A 14,226-nucleotide genomic window follows, 5' to 3' on the forward strand; every position below is an offset into this window, starting at 1 on the left:
ATTTAAACAATTTTTTTTCCTTTCCCCTCCACAAATTATACCAACATCAAATACAATGAAAGCAGGGGTTATACCATGGGTGAAGGACATACAAAGCATCAAAGAAATCATCTTATAAATATTTTAGAAACAATTGCAAGAAAGAAAAAACATTTGAATACTTATCTTGGGGTTCATTTCACCTAACATCAACTTATCTGACCTTTTCTGCTTGTCTCAGACATATTCTAGTTATTGCAAATAAGGGAAGCCATGGGACCTATGTTTCTTTGGTCCTGGCTTACTTCACTTAATATAATTTTTTTCCAAGTCTTTCCATTTCCTAACAAATGGGGCAATGTCATTCTTTCTGATGGAGGCATAGAATTCCATTGTGTATATATACCACATTTTCTTGATCCATTCATCTACTGAGGGGCATCTAGGTTGGTCAGTACACCATCTCTTTTTTTGCAGGGGGGTCCAGTCATGGGGCCTGAACTCTGGACCTGGGCACTGTCCCTCAGCTCTTCAGCTCAAGGCTAGCACTCTACCACTTGAGCCACAGCACCACTTCCGGCTTTTTTCTTTTTGCTTATGTGGTGCTGAGGAATCAAACCCAGGGCCTCATGCATGCAAGGCAAGCGCTCTACCACTGAGCCACCTTCCCAGCCCCAGAACACCATCTCTTAACAAACAACCAATATAAGGATACTGAGACATTCTATATCATTATATACTGTTTAAAATCCTATATTATTTATACCTTATCTCAGTTTGAAAATACCATAACTTAAATACTTAATAACTACTTGTGGGCAGTGGCTGCTCTTGGAAAGTAAAATTTCAGAAGATGAGAAAGGAGAGAATAAAAGGAGGCAATTGATTCCAGCATCTACTAGCTCTGTCACCTTTTCTCCAGTAACTTAAAATCACTGTTCAGTTCAAATCTGTTATTTAATGCAGCCTAGCATTCTGCCTAAATTATACAATGTTCTACTTCATCTGTCTACCACTAGTTTTTCAATATGTCTGTTATTATATCCTTGTCCTATTTCTTGGTAATCCAAGGTTTGCAAGGGTGGAAGTAAGAGAGTCAGAAAATCATGGACACGTAGGCATGAGGCATCTCTCTGGCGAAGGAGGCCAAGCACATGGGTCCAACAAAAATAGCAAATGACAGATTTAAGAGACTCTAAACTCACTGAAGATAGTAAATGGAATGCTTACTCTACCTTTTAAAATCTATTTCAGGAAAAGATACATAAGCTACACTCAAGATTATCTAGCAACATTTTCTGGCATAATGGATAAAAGGGCTCAATGGTAAAGTTCCCACTTAGTATTCCTAAGGTTCTGGGTCAATTAATTAACAACACTGGAAGGGGTAAAAAGGAAGATTGAAGGAGGCTGGTGGAATGCTTTAGCTGATCTAATTGTAGTAAGTAGGGCTTCACTTCCTTAGCAGATGCTCTTTTTGTGTCTTCCCACACTGCTGCAGGAGACCCAATGCTGAGAGAATAACCCTCAACAAACACTCCAAAAGTGCTGTTGCTGCCTGAACTTGGTAGAAAAAAAGAACTGGCAGTTTTTCTCTACAGCCCAGTAACCAGGTGGTTTTTAAGTTCCTTCTAGGTGGCTACTTTTAAGATGGATGTTAAGAGCAGGGGACTGAGAAGATAAAACATTGTCAACCTTGTTTCTCTTCCCATGAAGCACGTTGAACCAAAGTCCTTTAGTCTCCATGCCTTAAAGCTCAATGATGGCTATCTTCCCCAAGTAAGTTCAAAATAAACAACCTACTGTTTCTCCTCCATCTCAAATCTGCAAAGTAACTGATGCCTGGCTCTCTGCTCAGCCTGAGCACATTGATTTTATTTCCAGTGGATTTTTGCTTGCTTCCTTATAGCCTTTTGTCTTTTGCATCAGACCTATGATTTACAGACTCGCTTCCCATTGCTGCTTGGCATTCCTGGTGTGGTAGCGATTTGGGTCTTTCTGGCACTGTTGCTGTTTTGTTTCTTCTTTTGTACTCACTCGAGGCATGGTGACCACCACTTATTAGCTCTTTGATCTTTTTTATTTTTGAACATATGGTCAGGACCTTGCCAGCGCCCAGAACGTCAGGCTGAAATTCTAGTAGGCTTGGACCCATGTGATAAACTGCTTTGCTCTGGGGGAAAAGTGAGTGCTGTGCAGAGCAAAGGCTGGTGTATATTAAACACCCCCATCAGAGGGAGAGAATGTGCCTCCCTGAGCATCTGTTACCACAGGATTGCTGTCTTGCCATAAATTTAAAGGGCCTTCCAATGAGAGCCCTCTTCTCCAAAAGACTTGGAAGTTCAAAAATGCTGCCAACGACAGTAGAATTTAAAAGCTATCTTGATGTAAGGAAACGTACTTCTGGAGCAAAAATGCATTTAATTCAAACTGCTTTTAGTTTAGTTCTTATTTTCCATCGTTTTTCACCTTCACCTTTCCAAAACTGTTCAGGTACGGAATTTTATCCTAAATAAATGAAGTTCTCTATGGCCTTTATTTACATTTCAGCAATCTAATTTCTCCTAATGACATTGAATGTACTTAGAGGCAAAAGAAGAAAACTTGAAGCACTTATATTGAGCAACAATGTTGTTTGTGGTGTGTGTCATGTGACTTTATTCAAAACTCTACAGTTGCAATTTAACAAGTCTCTGGCACTTTGTCATCCAAGTTTAGAATAAGGCTCATGGCACCAAATGTCCAAAAGCAGTCCTAACCCTTGGGAAACTGCAAAGGATTGTGTGGCGGCTGGCGAAAAGTCACTGGATAGTCCCAGGGACCGAGCAAGGGGACTGTGGCTGAACCCACTACCTGCCACTTGCAGACTTGAAATTACTTCCACTTCTCTGAACCTCATTTCTTCCTTTGCAACATAAAAATCACAGTCCTAGATCTGACGAGTTTTATTGGAAACCAGAATAGGGAGACGTGCATGGCCCATGATAGGATTCAGTTATTCTCATTGACTATAATAGGGGGAAAAAAGGGGGGATTATTGTGTAGAAAATAAGGCTTATGAAAAGCCATGGGATGGGAATGGTAAAGATTTATAGTAAAGGACTCACTTAAAGTGAGGGATCATGTTTTCTTCCATCGCAGGAGTTTGAAAGTAGAGAAACTGCTGCAATGCTGTAACTTACTCTGCAAGTAGCCTCGGGTTGTTGGCTCTCCTGGTACAGAATCCAGCAGGGTGTGCCCGGCCTGATGCATCCTCATGGTCCTGTGTCTCTTCTCTGCCACCTCCACGACCTCTACCCTCCTGCAAGAGCCTTCTCCTGTACCCTGACCTCCTTCCTTCTCTTGTGTAGAAGCATCCTAGACAGCAGAACAAAGAATGTTCCCTCTAACCTTTTTTCTTTCTCATAGTCTATTTCCAGATACCATGGCGCAGATCGCCAGCTGTTTATATTTTCTCCAGAAATTTCTATTTGTATCCTCACCTTTCTCAATAGTGAAGGAATAACTATGCAATTCAAAATGTCCAGTTTCATCTGGGACAAGGGACCTCAGTCTTCACAAATATGATTTGCCTAAGTGAGATCTGACATAGAATTTGTACAGGTATGAAAACCGAGACTTTTTATTTTTGAATCTGAGGGACTTGGATAAGGGTGTCTTTTTTTTATTTAATTTTATTTTATTTGTGAACATACTGTACAGAGGAGTTACAATTACATGGGCAGGATAATGCGTACATTTCTTACCAAGCATTGCAGCCTCCTCCTTTGTTTACCCTTCACATCCCTTCCCAGCCTCCCCGCTCCCCCCCAATCCCAATCCTTCTCCTTCCCCCCCTTCCCCCGCACCCCCCCCCCCTGCACCGATGTTGTAAAGCTCGTTTTGGACATGACAACTTGTACTTCTCATTGTTGCAACAGGTCCACCTGTATCCTTAAACAACTGGTTTTTCCCCATCTCCTCCACAAGTTATACTGACACCAAATATAGTGAAAGCAGGGGTTATACTGTGGGGGAGGGACATAAAAAGCAACAAAGAGATAATCTTATAAATGCGTTAGAAACACATGCATGAAAGAAAAAACATTAAAATACACATCTAAGGGTTCATTTTGCTGACATCACATTATCTGACCTTTTCTGCTTGACTCATACATATACTAGATATTACAAATAAGGGAAACCATGGGACCTATGTTTCTTTGGGCCTGGCTTACTTCACTAAATATAATTTTTTCCAAGTTTTTCCATTTCCTAACAAATGGGGCAATGTCATTCTTTCTGATGGAGGCAAAGGGTGTCTTTGAACGTTAAAGGTATGCTAAATTTTTAGACTTTTGCTTGAGGTTTGAATTTCAAGCTTAAATTGGCTTATGAAGTCCTGAAAAAGCACACATAAACTCCATATTATAATACTTCAATTCACATAAAGAAAATTATTTTTGCTTATTTAAGCATGGTGTAAGTAGTGCTGTGTTGACATTTTCAGGGTATATTAAAATCCTTGAATTGAAAAGAGGGGCTGGGAAGGTGGCTCAGTGATAGAGCACTTGCCTTGCATGCCGGAGGCCCTGGGTTCAATTCCTCAGCACCACAAAAGCAAAAAGAAAAAAGCCGGAAGTGGCACTGTGGCTAAAATGGGAGAGCACTAGCCTTGAGCTGAAGAGCTGAGGGACAGTGCCCAGGCCCAGAGTTCAGGCCCCAAGACCAGATCCCCCCCCCAAAAAAAAGAAAGAAAAAGAAAAGAAAAGAGTAGCACTCTAGCTGCTTTTTTTCCATGTGGAAAATCCTGGCTGTGTGTGTCCCTACTTCTTTCTACTCGATGGTTACATGCAAAGGAAGATTAACTAAACAGCCAGAGAAGATAGTTTTACCCATGAATCTGTACTTCCATCTCTTCCCTGTTAAATTATCAACTAGTCTCTAGAAAAATCCCAAGATTTTTTTTTTGATGACCCAACAGAAACAAAAGGAAAGAAAATTTACCTGCAGAAGCTTGGAATAGAAAACTATTCACAGAGATACAATTCACAGCCTTGCCAGTTCACTAAATCATGTATTTATTGTTGCAGAACTCTACTAATGAAATTTGGTTGTCTGAAATAATGAAATAATGAAATTTGTCCTGCCAGAGACAACTTTCCATATGCAAAGCATCACCAAATGATAAATTCACCCACGCCTACTTTTCCTTGAACAATGACAAAAGACAGACTAGGGGCTATGGAAACTCTGGGGTAGAAAATCAATCTCTCTTTCTTTCTATCTGTTTCTGTCTTTCTCTCTCCCTCCCTACCCCCCTCTCTCCATCTTCCCTTTCTTTTTCTCTCCTCTTCCCTAAGTGTTAAATTAGCTTAGTCTCCAGGACTTAAACTGTATTATATGTCTTTGGCCTGGATATGTGCTTTTGTTGTATTCACATTGCACTGTAAGACAGTAATAAATGTCTGTTGCTAAGAAGAAATGAAAGGAAAAGATCTCCAAAGCAGATTTTAAGGGCATTCTTGGCTTCTTAAATCACCATGATGGAATAGTATATGTAGCAGATGGCAAGATCCTTCCACTGGTGTTCACCTATTTCTGGCCTTCACTTTCACCTCATCGGCATAGCAGCTTTGTTCTGTGTCCAAAGGTTCTCTCTTTATTACCATCATTCTCCTGGGGGGGGGAGGTTTAGTGGGCTTATTTTAACATATTTATGCCCAGTAACTACTTTGTACTTTTGTAACATTGATGTGAGAAGTAAGAATGAAAGAAGTGAAGCTATCAGATCAAAACTGAGTAATTCATGTTTCTCTTTTGGAACACTTGATTTCAAGGCAATTCCCAAGACAATTTTAGGCTATTGAACTCTCTCTGCAAGTCAAATAAAAGGGTTGACTTTAAAGTCATTTCTCAAATCTCTGGATGTTAGTCTAGACATCATACAAGAATTCCTACTCACCAAATGAGATCATTCTTTTTTCAGATGTAGGGAGTATTAAAAACCTTATTGGTTTGCTTATTTTCTTGTGGTGCTGCAAATCAGAGCCTAGCATATGATAGAAAAGCCACCGAACACTGAACTATACCTTCAGCCCTTTTATATATTTGTTCTGTACAAAACTAAAAGTTTGCTCTCTTATATTTCTTTTAATTGAAATAAAATTGAACATATTTGCCTAATGTTTTAATACATGTACACATTGCATAATAGTCAAATCAGAGTATTTGGTCTATAACCTCATATATTTAATGGTTTGTTTTTAATCTTATAGAAGGCCATATTTAGGCTAAAGAAGTAGATACCATTTCTCTTTTCAAAAATCAGAAATAATAGTGTCTCTCATATAAATAGTTTTCCACCAAGCACTGTGGCTCAACCTGTAATCTTGTCTACTCAGGAAGCTGAGATCTGAGGATCACAGTTCAAAGATATCACAGGCAGCAAAATCTAGAAAACTGGAAGTAGAGCTGTGGCTCAAAGTGGTAGATAGCACTAGCCTTGAGCAGACAAAAAACTCAGGGATAGCACCCAGGCTGTGAGTTCAAGCCCTAGGACTAGCACACACACACAAAAGATTTTTCCCCTGCTGGGTGCCAGTAACTCATTCCTATAATCCTAGCTATTGAAGTGTCAGAGATCTAAAGATAGTGGTTCAAAACCAGTCCAGGAAGGAAAGTTCAGGAGACTCTTACTTCCAATTAATCACCAAAAAGCCAGTAGTGGAGCAGTAGCACAAGGCACAAACTAGCCTTGAGCATAAAAGCCAAAAAGCTCAGGAACAGCCCTGAATAGGCCCTGTGTTCAAGGCCCAAGATACACACACACACACACACACACACACACACACACACACACACACACACACACACACACACACACACACACACACACACACACACACACACGAAAAAAAGTTTTCCCAATGTTTTTGCTAGCAGATAGCATGAATTGTTTTCATTATGAAAGAATTTCTTAGTGGGGTGCCAATGACTCATGCTTGTAATTCTAGCTACTCAGGAGCTGAAATCTGAGGATTGTGGTTCAAAACCAGCCCAGGCAGGAGAGTCCATGAGACTCATCTCCAATTAACCACCAGAAAATCAGAAGTGGCTCTGTGGCTCAAAGTGGTAGAGCATTAGCCATGAGTTGAAGAGCTCAGGGACAGCACCCAGGCCCAGCACCCAGAAAAAAAAAAGAAAAAGAGAGAAAGAAAGAAAGAAAAGACAGAATCTCTTGGGGCTGGGAAGGTGGCTCAGTGGTAGAGCGCTTGCCTTGCATGCCTGAGGCCCTGGGTTCGATTCCTCAGCACCACATAAGCAAAAAGGAAAAACCCAGAAGTGGCGCTGTGGCTCAAGTGGTAGAGCGATAGCCTTGAGCTGAAGAGCTGAGGGACAGCGCCCAGGCCCAGAGTTCAGGCCCCATGACTGGACCCAAAAAAAAGAAAAAAAAAAAAAGAAAAAAAAAAGAAAAGACAGAATCTCTCATATTATCAGTCACTGAACACCTTCCTGTGTCATTCTTATGTGTTTTCATCAATCAAGAGGAGATTCCATATCAAGCTGAAATCAACATAAATCTGAAATTGTAAGACCAAAATAACCAATACAATCACAAAATTTGGCTGTTGAAAGAACTTCCGAAAAGGAAGTGTACTTTTGACTGACTTGTGTCTACTTGTACTAGTGAGCTACTTTGGGTTTCTATATGCAAGTCAGGACCCAGAGAATAAAAAGAAAGTTTCATCTTTGACTGGCAGTTAAATTGGACTCATGAAATACAACAAGCTGTGTACCAAAGGACAAGGGCATTGCCCATAGCTCAGCACTTGGTAGCTATCAAAATGTTCGCAATTTCCATTTGTAATTTGACCTCTCAGGAAGAAAAGGTCACTGTGCATAATACAAAGCAGACTTAGTTCACAGGCCTGGTCAACACCTGTACGTCTGCTTTCATGTTCTGTTTTAGATCTCCAGTGTGAAGACAAGTCTGTACAGTGTTCAAGGGAGACAAAGCAATCTTTCCATGAACTTTGACCTCTTTCTGGGTCTCACTCCAATGTGTCAATTCTAACCCACCTGGGGAAATCCTGGGCTAAATTAAATTGGAAGTTAAATGAGTTTTTTATGCTCACATATTTGTTTTTGATGATGAATACTTTTGAAAGAACAAGTATCTGATAAATACTTTGATGTGATCCATGAATACAATACAAGCATAAAACCTCTACAACTGAAATCACATATTGGTATAAGTGAGTCAAGGAAAGACATTTCCCTCTGAAAAATAATGTAATGATTATGTTTTTTTTCTTTTTAAGTATTTCTGTCTTTAATAAATTCATTTGTGTTATCATCAAGTGGTTGTACAAAGAAAGTTTCAACTCAATATCTATTCTTTTAGTGTGTGTATACCAGTTCTTGAACTCAGGGCCAAGGCACTGTCTCTTTGCTTCTTTGCTCAAAGCTTGCATTCTACCACTTGAGCCATATCACTTCTGGTTTTGGAGAGTTTAGTTGGAAATGAGAGTCTCACACTTTCCTTCCCCAGGCTGACTTTGAACCTTGATACTAATCAGCTTGGATTACAGGGGAGAGCCACTGGCACCTGACTTCAATTTTTTTTATCTAAGTTTTCTAGACATGTCTTTTGCACTGTGGGTAGCTGAGTAATCTCTCCCCCCATATACTGTTAATTTTTTAAGGGAAAGAAATGACTTTTACAACTATATTTTCATTTCTTTTTAATATGTTTTTATTATAAAAAATACTGTACAGAGGGGTTGCAGTTACATGCGCAAGGTAATGAATACAGTTCATTTCTGATTCTGCAGTTTCTGACTACTGTAGAAAGGAGCAGCACTCAGACAAAAGAAAAAGCATCACTGAGACAGGTGTCCCAGATTCTCACTTGCAGTGTTGCAGGGAGAGAAAGGCTCATCAAATGGCTAAAAGAAGCCCTATGCCTGGAACAGGCAGCCCTCGAAGTTCTGTTTGTCACTTTCTCACCATTGCTACTTCAGCACCACACTACCAATTAGTCATTGACCTTTTCTAAGTGACTCCTCTGTGTGTACCATCATAACACTGAGATCACAATATGAATCCTTTTTAAGAACTTTTGTGATTATTTCTGATATCCTCCAGATCGAAAGGCAATTTCATCTGTGTGTGTGAGAGAGAGAAGCTGAGACAGATACAGAAATAGAACTGAAACTTGAACTTGGAGCCTCATACTTTTGGCTTTTTGCTCAAACATATGTTTGCACTCTACCACTTCAGCCACACCTCCACTTCTGGCTTTTTGTTAATTGGAGATAAGAGTTGCTCAGACTTTTATTCTCTGGAATGGTTTTGAACTGTGATCCTCGGGTCTCAGCCTCCTGCATAACAATGATTACAGGCCTGAGACACCACTGACCAGCCAAAGGACACTTCTGTGTCTCCAGCTTACCTTATGAAATACCTCATCTGGATTAATTGCAACAAAGAGTAGTAACTCGGATTTGCTTCCTACCAAATCTGTTGATTCTTTTTGGCTTAATTAAGGTGACTCAAAGGAAAGTTCTTACATTGGAAATTTCTTTTTTGTATGTGCACTTCACTCAGTCCCCTTTGTGCTCATCCTTGGAAGTAATTCTCAGGAATCCTCATAATTTCTTGTATCAAATGGAAAATCATGTAATAAGGGCCACTTCTGTAAGTATATCTCTTTTAAATGGTATTCCATGAAATGTAAACAGAGGTATCTCAACCTAATGGTTTTGGGGCCAAATAAATTAGAAAACTGCAGTAATTGGCTTTCTCCTTTTGTCACAAGGCATATTAAAGTTTACAAAAAGACCTATAATTTTTAAAAACCTATTTAATTTCAAGTAATACAGTTTTCCAAATTTATTTGAACAAAGAACCCACAGAATATAGTTAATTTAATGATTATCTAAAACAATTTAATTAAGAATGTTCTTAAAAATTCTTATTGAAATTTCTTGATGAATTAGCCCCTAATCTTTTGTAACCAAGTTTCTATGGTATTTTCCTTATCCTAATGTAATTAAGAAAAGCAACATGGTCCCCAACAATTAAGCACACATTGGAAAATATACAACCCTGAATTCTATTCCAGGTTCTGCTGCAAACTTGGTAGCACCTACTTTTCCATGTTTTTGGTAACAATCCACAGCCAGTAAGTTTAAGGTTGTATTTGTGTGTGTGTGTGTGTGTGTGTGTGTGTGTGTGTGTGTGTGTGTGTGTGTGTGTGTGCCAGTCCTAGGGCTTGAACTCAAGGCCTGGGCAATGTCCTGAGCTAAGTGATAAGGTACCTTATCACTTAGGCCACATCTCCACTTCCAGCTTTTAGGTAGTTTATTCGAGATAAGAGTCTCACAAACTTTCCTATCCACTCTGGCTTCATACCGCAATTCTCAGATCTCAGCCTCCTGAGCAGCTAGGATATTGATGTGAGCCACTAGCACGGGCTGGTTTAAGATTTTTTTAATGTTTCCATATTAGGCATATGGACAAAATAGAGCTCTACATGAAGAATGACTCAAAACGGACAAATCCCTGATCAGATTTGCTTAATTTTTCATTCATAAGGAGAGATTAGAAAAATAAATAATCCCAAAGGGTAATTTATACATTCATTAAGCAAGTATCTCTGATATCAATAGCATTCCACTTTCAGATATAACATTATTATTATAAGATTCTGCAAGCATTTATTTAATCATTCACATAAATATGTTTATGTGACGTGATTGTATGAAAAAGTAAGTTAAAGGAATTCTGTTCTGAAAGCTAGCTGCCAAATCATCTGATTTGATTAAAAAACTAGTTTGCCTATGCATACAGAAAGACTATAAAGCATGATTACACATCTTAATGTATACAGAATATTACTTTGTATTAGATACAACAGTAATTATTATGTGGCTTTAGCAATTATCAAATACTGTTTATTCTTTTGCCAAAACACATCATATCTAAAACTTACAAATTGAAATCACCTTTCACTCATCGCTAAACTTGTCCTGAGGCTATTGGAGAGAGAGAGAGAGAGAGAGAGAGAGAGAGAGAGAGAGAGAGAGAGAGAGAGAGAGAGACTGACACTAGTGGCTCATAGCTATAATCATAGCTACTCACAAAGCATACATCAGGAGGAGCAAGGTTCAAGAGCAACCCAGGCAAAAAAGGAAGTTTGAAAGACTCTATTCTCAACAGAAAAATGCTGGGTACAATGTTGCATGTTTGTCATCTAAGCAACGGCAATAAGTATAAGTAAGAAGAATCATGGTCCAAACTGGCAAAAAAAAAAAAAAAAGAAGAAGCAAGTCCCAAATTAAAAAAATAACCAAAAGACTCAGTTCAGGAAGATCACAGTTTGAGCCCAGAATGATCATACTTCAAAACCCCTTCTCCACTAATGGCTAAGCAGAGTGGTACATGAAGGTCATCCCGGCTGTATGGGATGCTGAGACCATTCCAGGCAGCCCAGGCCAATGGAAGTTTTAGTCACAACTGAAGACAAAAAGTGGTTTAAAGCTTTCACACTGCCAGTGAAAACACTTAACAACACCCACAACACTTTCTTTGAAATAATCCAGTAATGACCCCCACTCAGTTGTAAATACAAATCAGATGTGGACACCTGTAGGAAGTGAGCAGCACTTAGGTGGTTCCCAACCCCACTTTTGTGAACAGAGGAAGCAAGAGCACATAGGCAGAAGCAGACAAAGAAAAAATAGGTCTCGCAGACCCTTCTGTCCCCTTTCCCTGGACATATGGTCATAGAAAACCTTCTCAAGATAAGCTTTTTTTTTTTTTTTGGTCGGTTGTGGTGCTTGAACTCTGGGCTTGGGTACTGTCCCTCAGCTCTTCAGCTCACGGCTAGTGCTCTACCACTTGAGCCACAGCACCACTTCCGGTTTTCTGGTGATTTATTGGAGATAAGAATCTCACAGACTTTCCTGCCCGGGCTGGCTTTGAACCGAATTCCTCAGATCTCAGCCTCCTGAGTAGCTAGGATTACAGGCGTAAGCCACCAACACCGAGCTCAAAATAAGCTCTAAAAGACTCATAGAATTTTGAAATGTACTATATCATTTCAAATTCAATGCCTTATTCATTATTTGAATTTCCCAATAGATTTTCAATCCCTTCAAGGAGACAACTTGGGTTTCTTCTAATGATTGTTAGGTATTCTATGCCTTAACCATTGTGTCTAGAATTATGAATATTTTTAATTGGCATAAGAATGGATGATGGATCCAAACATTTTAGAGGGTTTCTTTTTTCAAAGAAAAACTAAGAAAGTTATAAGGGCAGAAAAGACTGCAAAAATAATATGGATGGTGAGTACATCACCACTGTTACCTTTTTGATCATGAACATTTATTTTAAACGTTTGTGTTTTAATTTTAGGCTATAACCTAAAGTTTATGTCATAAACTGGGATTTACAAACTACTCCAGAAGACAAACCACCACTACAGAACCAGTGAGAAACAACAAGAGAAGACACTAACCTAGATTGAGAATGATCTCATCATGAATGGCTTTAACACTAGAACCCCTGCCCGGGGGGTGGGGGAGGGGGAACGGCACAAAAGTGGAACCTCCTGCTAAAAAGGAAGATTTGGCAAGTTACTGTTTTTCAACTAGGCAAAACCACTGTCCTCAAAGAGGAAATTTCAAATGAATGTGAGTTTTAATACAGTAATTAGACAAAAAGGAATAAAAACATAAAGGAAGAGAAAGGAATATAATAGACTAAATCTTCAAAACAGATGTAGCAGGAATAAACCAACCATTATTTCCACATGTTAGTGCCCAGGAGCATCAGAGGTCAGACTAAAACCTCCAACACTCCACCACCACCCCCAACTCCATTCTCTGTCCAATACTGAAGCAAGAAGAAATTCTGTCAAACAGCTCCAGACACCCAGAAACACAGTAGACTTGCTTAATTTTATGCACATAATAAAGGAAAACTTGCAGGAAGGAAAACACACGTGGAGAAGGACTTAAGTTCAAATGTCTACAGCAATAATGAATAGATTGTTTACTTCTTAAAAGTTATTTGAAGTCAAAACATGCTAAAAACAACAACAACAACAACAAAATAAGGAATAGCCAGGCGCTGGTGGCTCATGCCCATAATCCTAGCTAATTTAGGAGTCTGGGTAGGAAAGTCCATGAGACTCTTATCTCCAATTAACCACCAAAAAACCAGAAGTGGTGCTGTAGCTCAAAATGATAGAGCACTAACCTTGTGCAAAAGAAGCTCAAGGACTTGTGCAGCTCCTCGATCTCACGGTTGTGGCGTTCGGTCTTGTGGCGCACCAGCGAGCGGTAGAAGTGGATGGTGAAGACCACGAAGATGAGCCCCACTGGCACCATGATGATGGTGGACGCCAGGGCGGCCTGCCAGCCGGCATGGCTACCAGAGCCTGGTGAGCGCCGTGCATCCACTGGCAGGAATTTGATCCAGCAGAGCAACACAACTTCAGCCAGGAAGAGCAGGATGCCCAGCACAGTGGAGAAGCCCCAGGCCAGCTCAATGTAGGGGTGCATGCGCTCGTGTGGCGACTCGCTGATGGAGTTGAGGTTGTGGATGTTGCTCACAGCCTCCACATTGGGCAGTATGCACTTGCTGATGAGGAGTGCGAACAGATGCACGGCTACCAGCACCGTGGTGCAGGCGCTGAAAGCCACGAGCAGCGGCTGTGGGTACTGGTACTGCGTCTCCAGCTGCACCTCCACCATGGCAACCTGCGGGCCGGGGGAAGGCAGGGCTGCAGGCAACTGTGGGCTCCCCTGCCAGGGACTCACCCACACTTAGCCTGAAGGCCGACTCCCTCCTCACTGCTAAGGTATTTCACACTTTGGGTGGGGTGTGGTGGCATACACCAGCACTCAAGAGACTGAAGTAGAGAATTGGATATTCAAGATTAGCCTGGTAAAAATCCTGTCCAAAAAAAAAAAAAAAACAGCAGAAAACAGCCAGGCATTGGTGGCTCATGCCTGTAATCTTAGCTACTCAGGAGGCTGAGATCTGAGGATCATGGTTCAAAGCCAGCCCAAGAAGGAAAGTCTGTGAGACTCTTATCTCCAATAAACCACCAGAAAACCGGAAGAAAAAAAAAAAAAAGAAGCTCAAGGACAGTGTCCAGGACCTGAGTTCAATCCCCACAACCAACAATAAGATAATGATAATAATAATAAGGAAGAAATGTATTTTAAAACTTAGGAATTTTCTAAATAC

At 40.2% G+C, this 14,226-nt stretch overlaps 1 protein-coding gene across 1 annotated transcript; it reads right to left on the minus strand.

Moving 5' to 3' along the window:
* Window positions 1-9,088: 9,088 nt before the first annotated feature.
* Window positions 9,089-13,727, minus strand: LOC138826736 (protein orai-2-like). The gene is made up of 2 exons (XM_070021976.1): window positions 13,255-13,727; window positions 9,089-9,191 (listed from the first exon to the last, which is right to left on the minus strand). Exons 1-2 carry the CDS (start codon window positions 13,725-13,727, stop codon window positions 9,089-9,091), a joined length of 576 nt encoding a protein of 191 aa, XP_069878077.1.
* Window positions 13,728-14,226: the final 499 nt, after the last annotated feature.

This window comes from Dipodomys merriami, unplaced genomic scaffold, assembly GCF_024711535.1.
Source record: "Dipodomys merriami isolate MVZ:Mamm:240054 unplaced genomic scaffold, mDipMer1.0.p SCAF_15, whole genome shotgun sequence".
Taxonomy (NCBI): Eukaryota; Metazoa; Chordata; class Mammalia; order Rodentia; family Heteromyidae; genus Dipodomys; species Dipodomys merriami.

Excerpts from the sequence above, each read along its gene's own strand:
- LOC138826736 (XM_070021976.1), bottom strand. The coding sequence starts at position 13,727 with ATGGTGGAGGTGCAGCTGGAGACGCAGTACCAGTACCCACAGCCGCTG. Across the intron at positions 9,192-13,254 it reads GAGATCGAGGAGCTGCACAA|GCTCCAAGTTCAAGTTTCAG; the intron begins GTCCTTGAGCTT and ends CAAAAGTATGAG.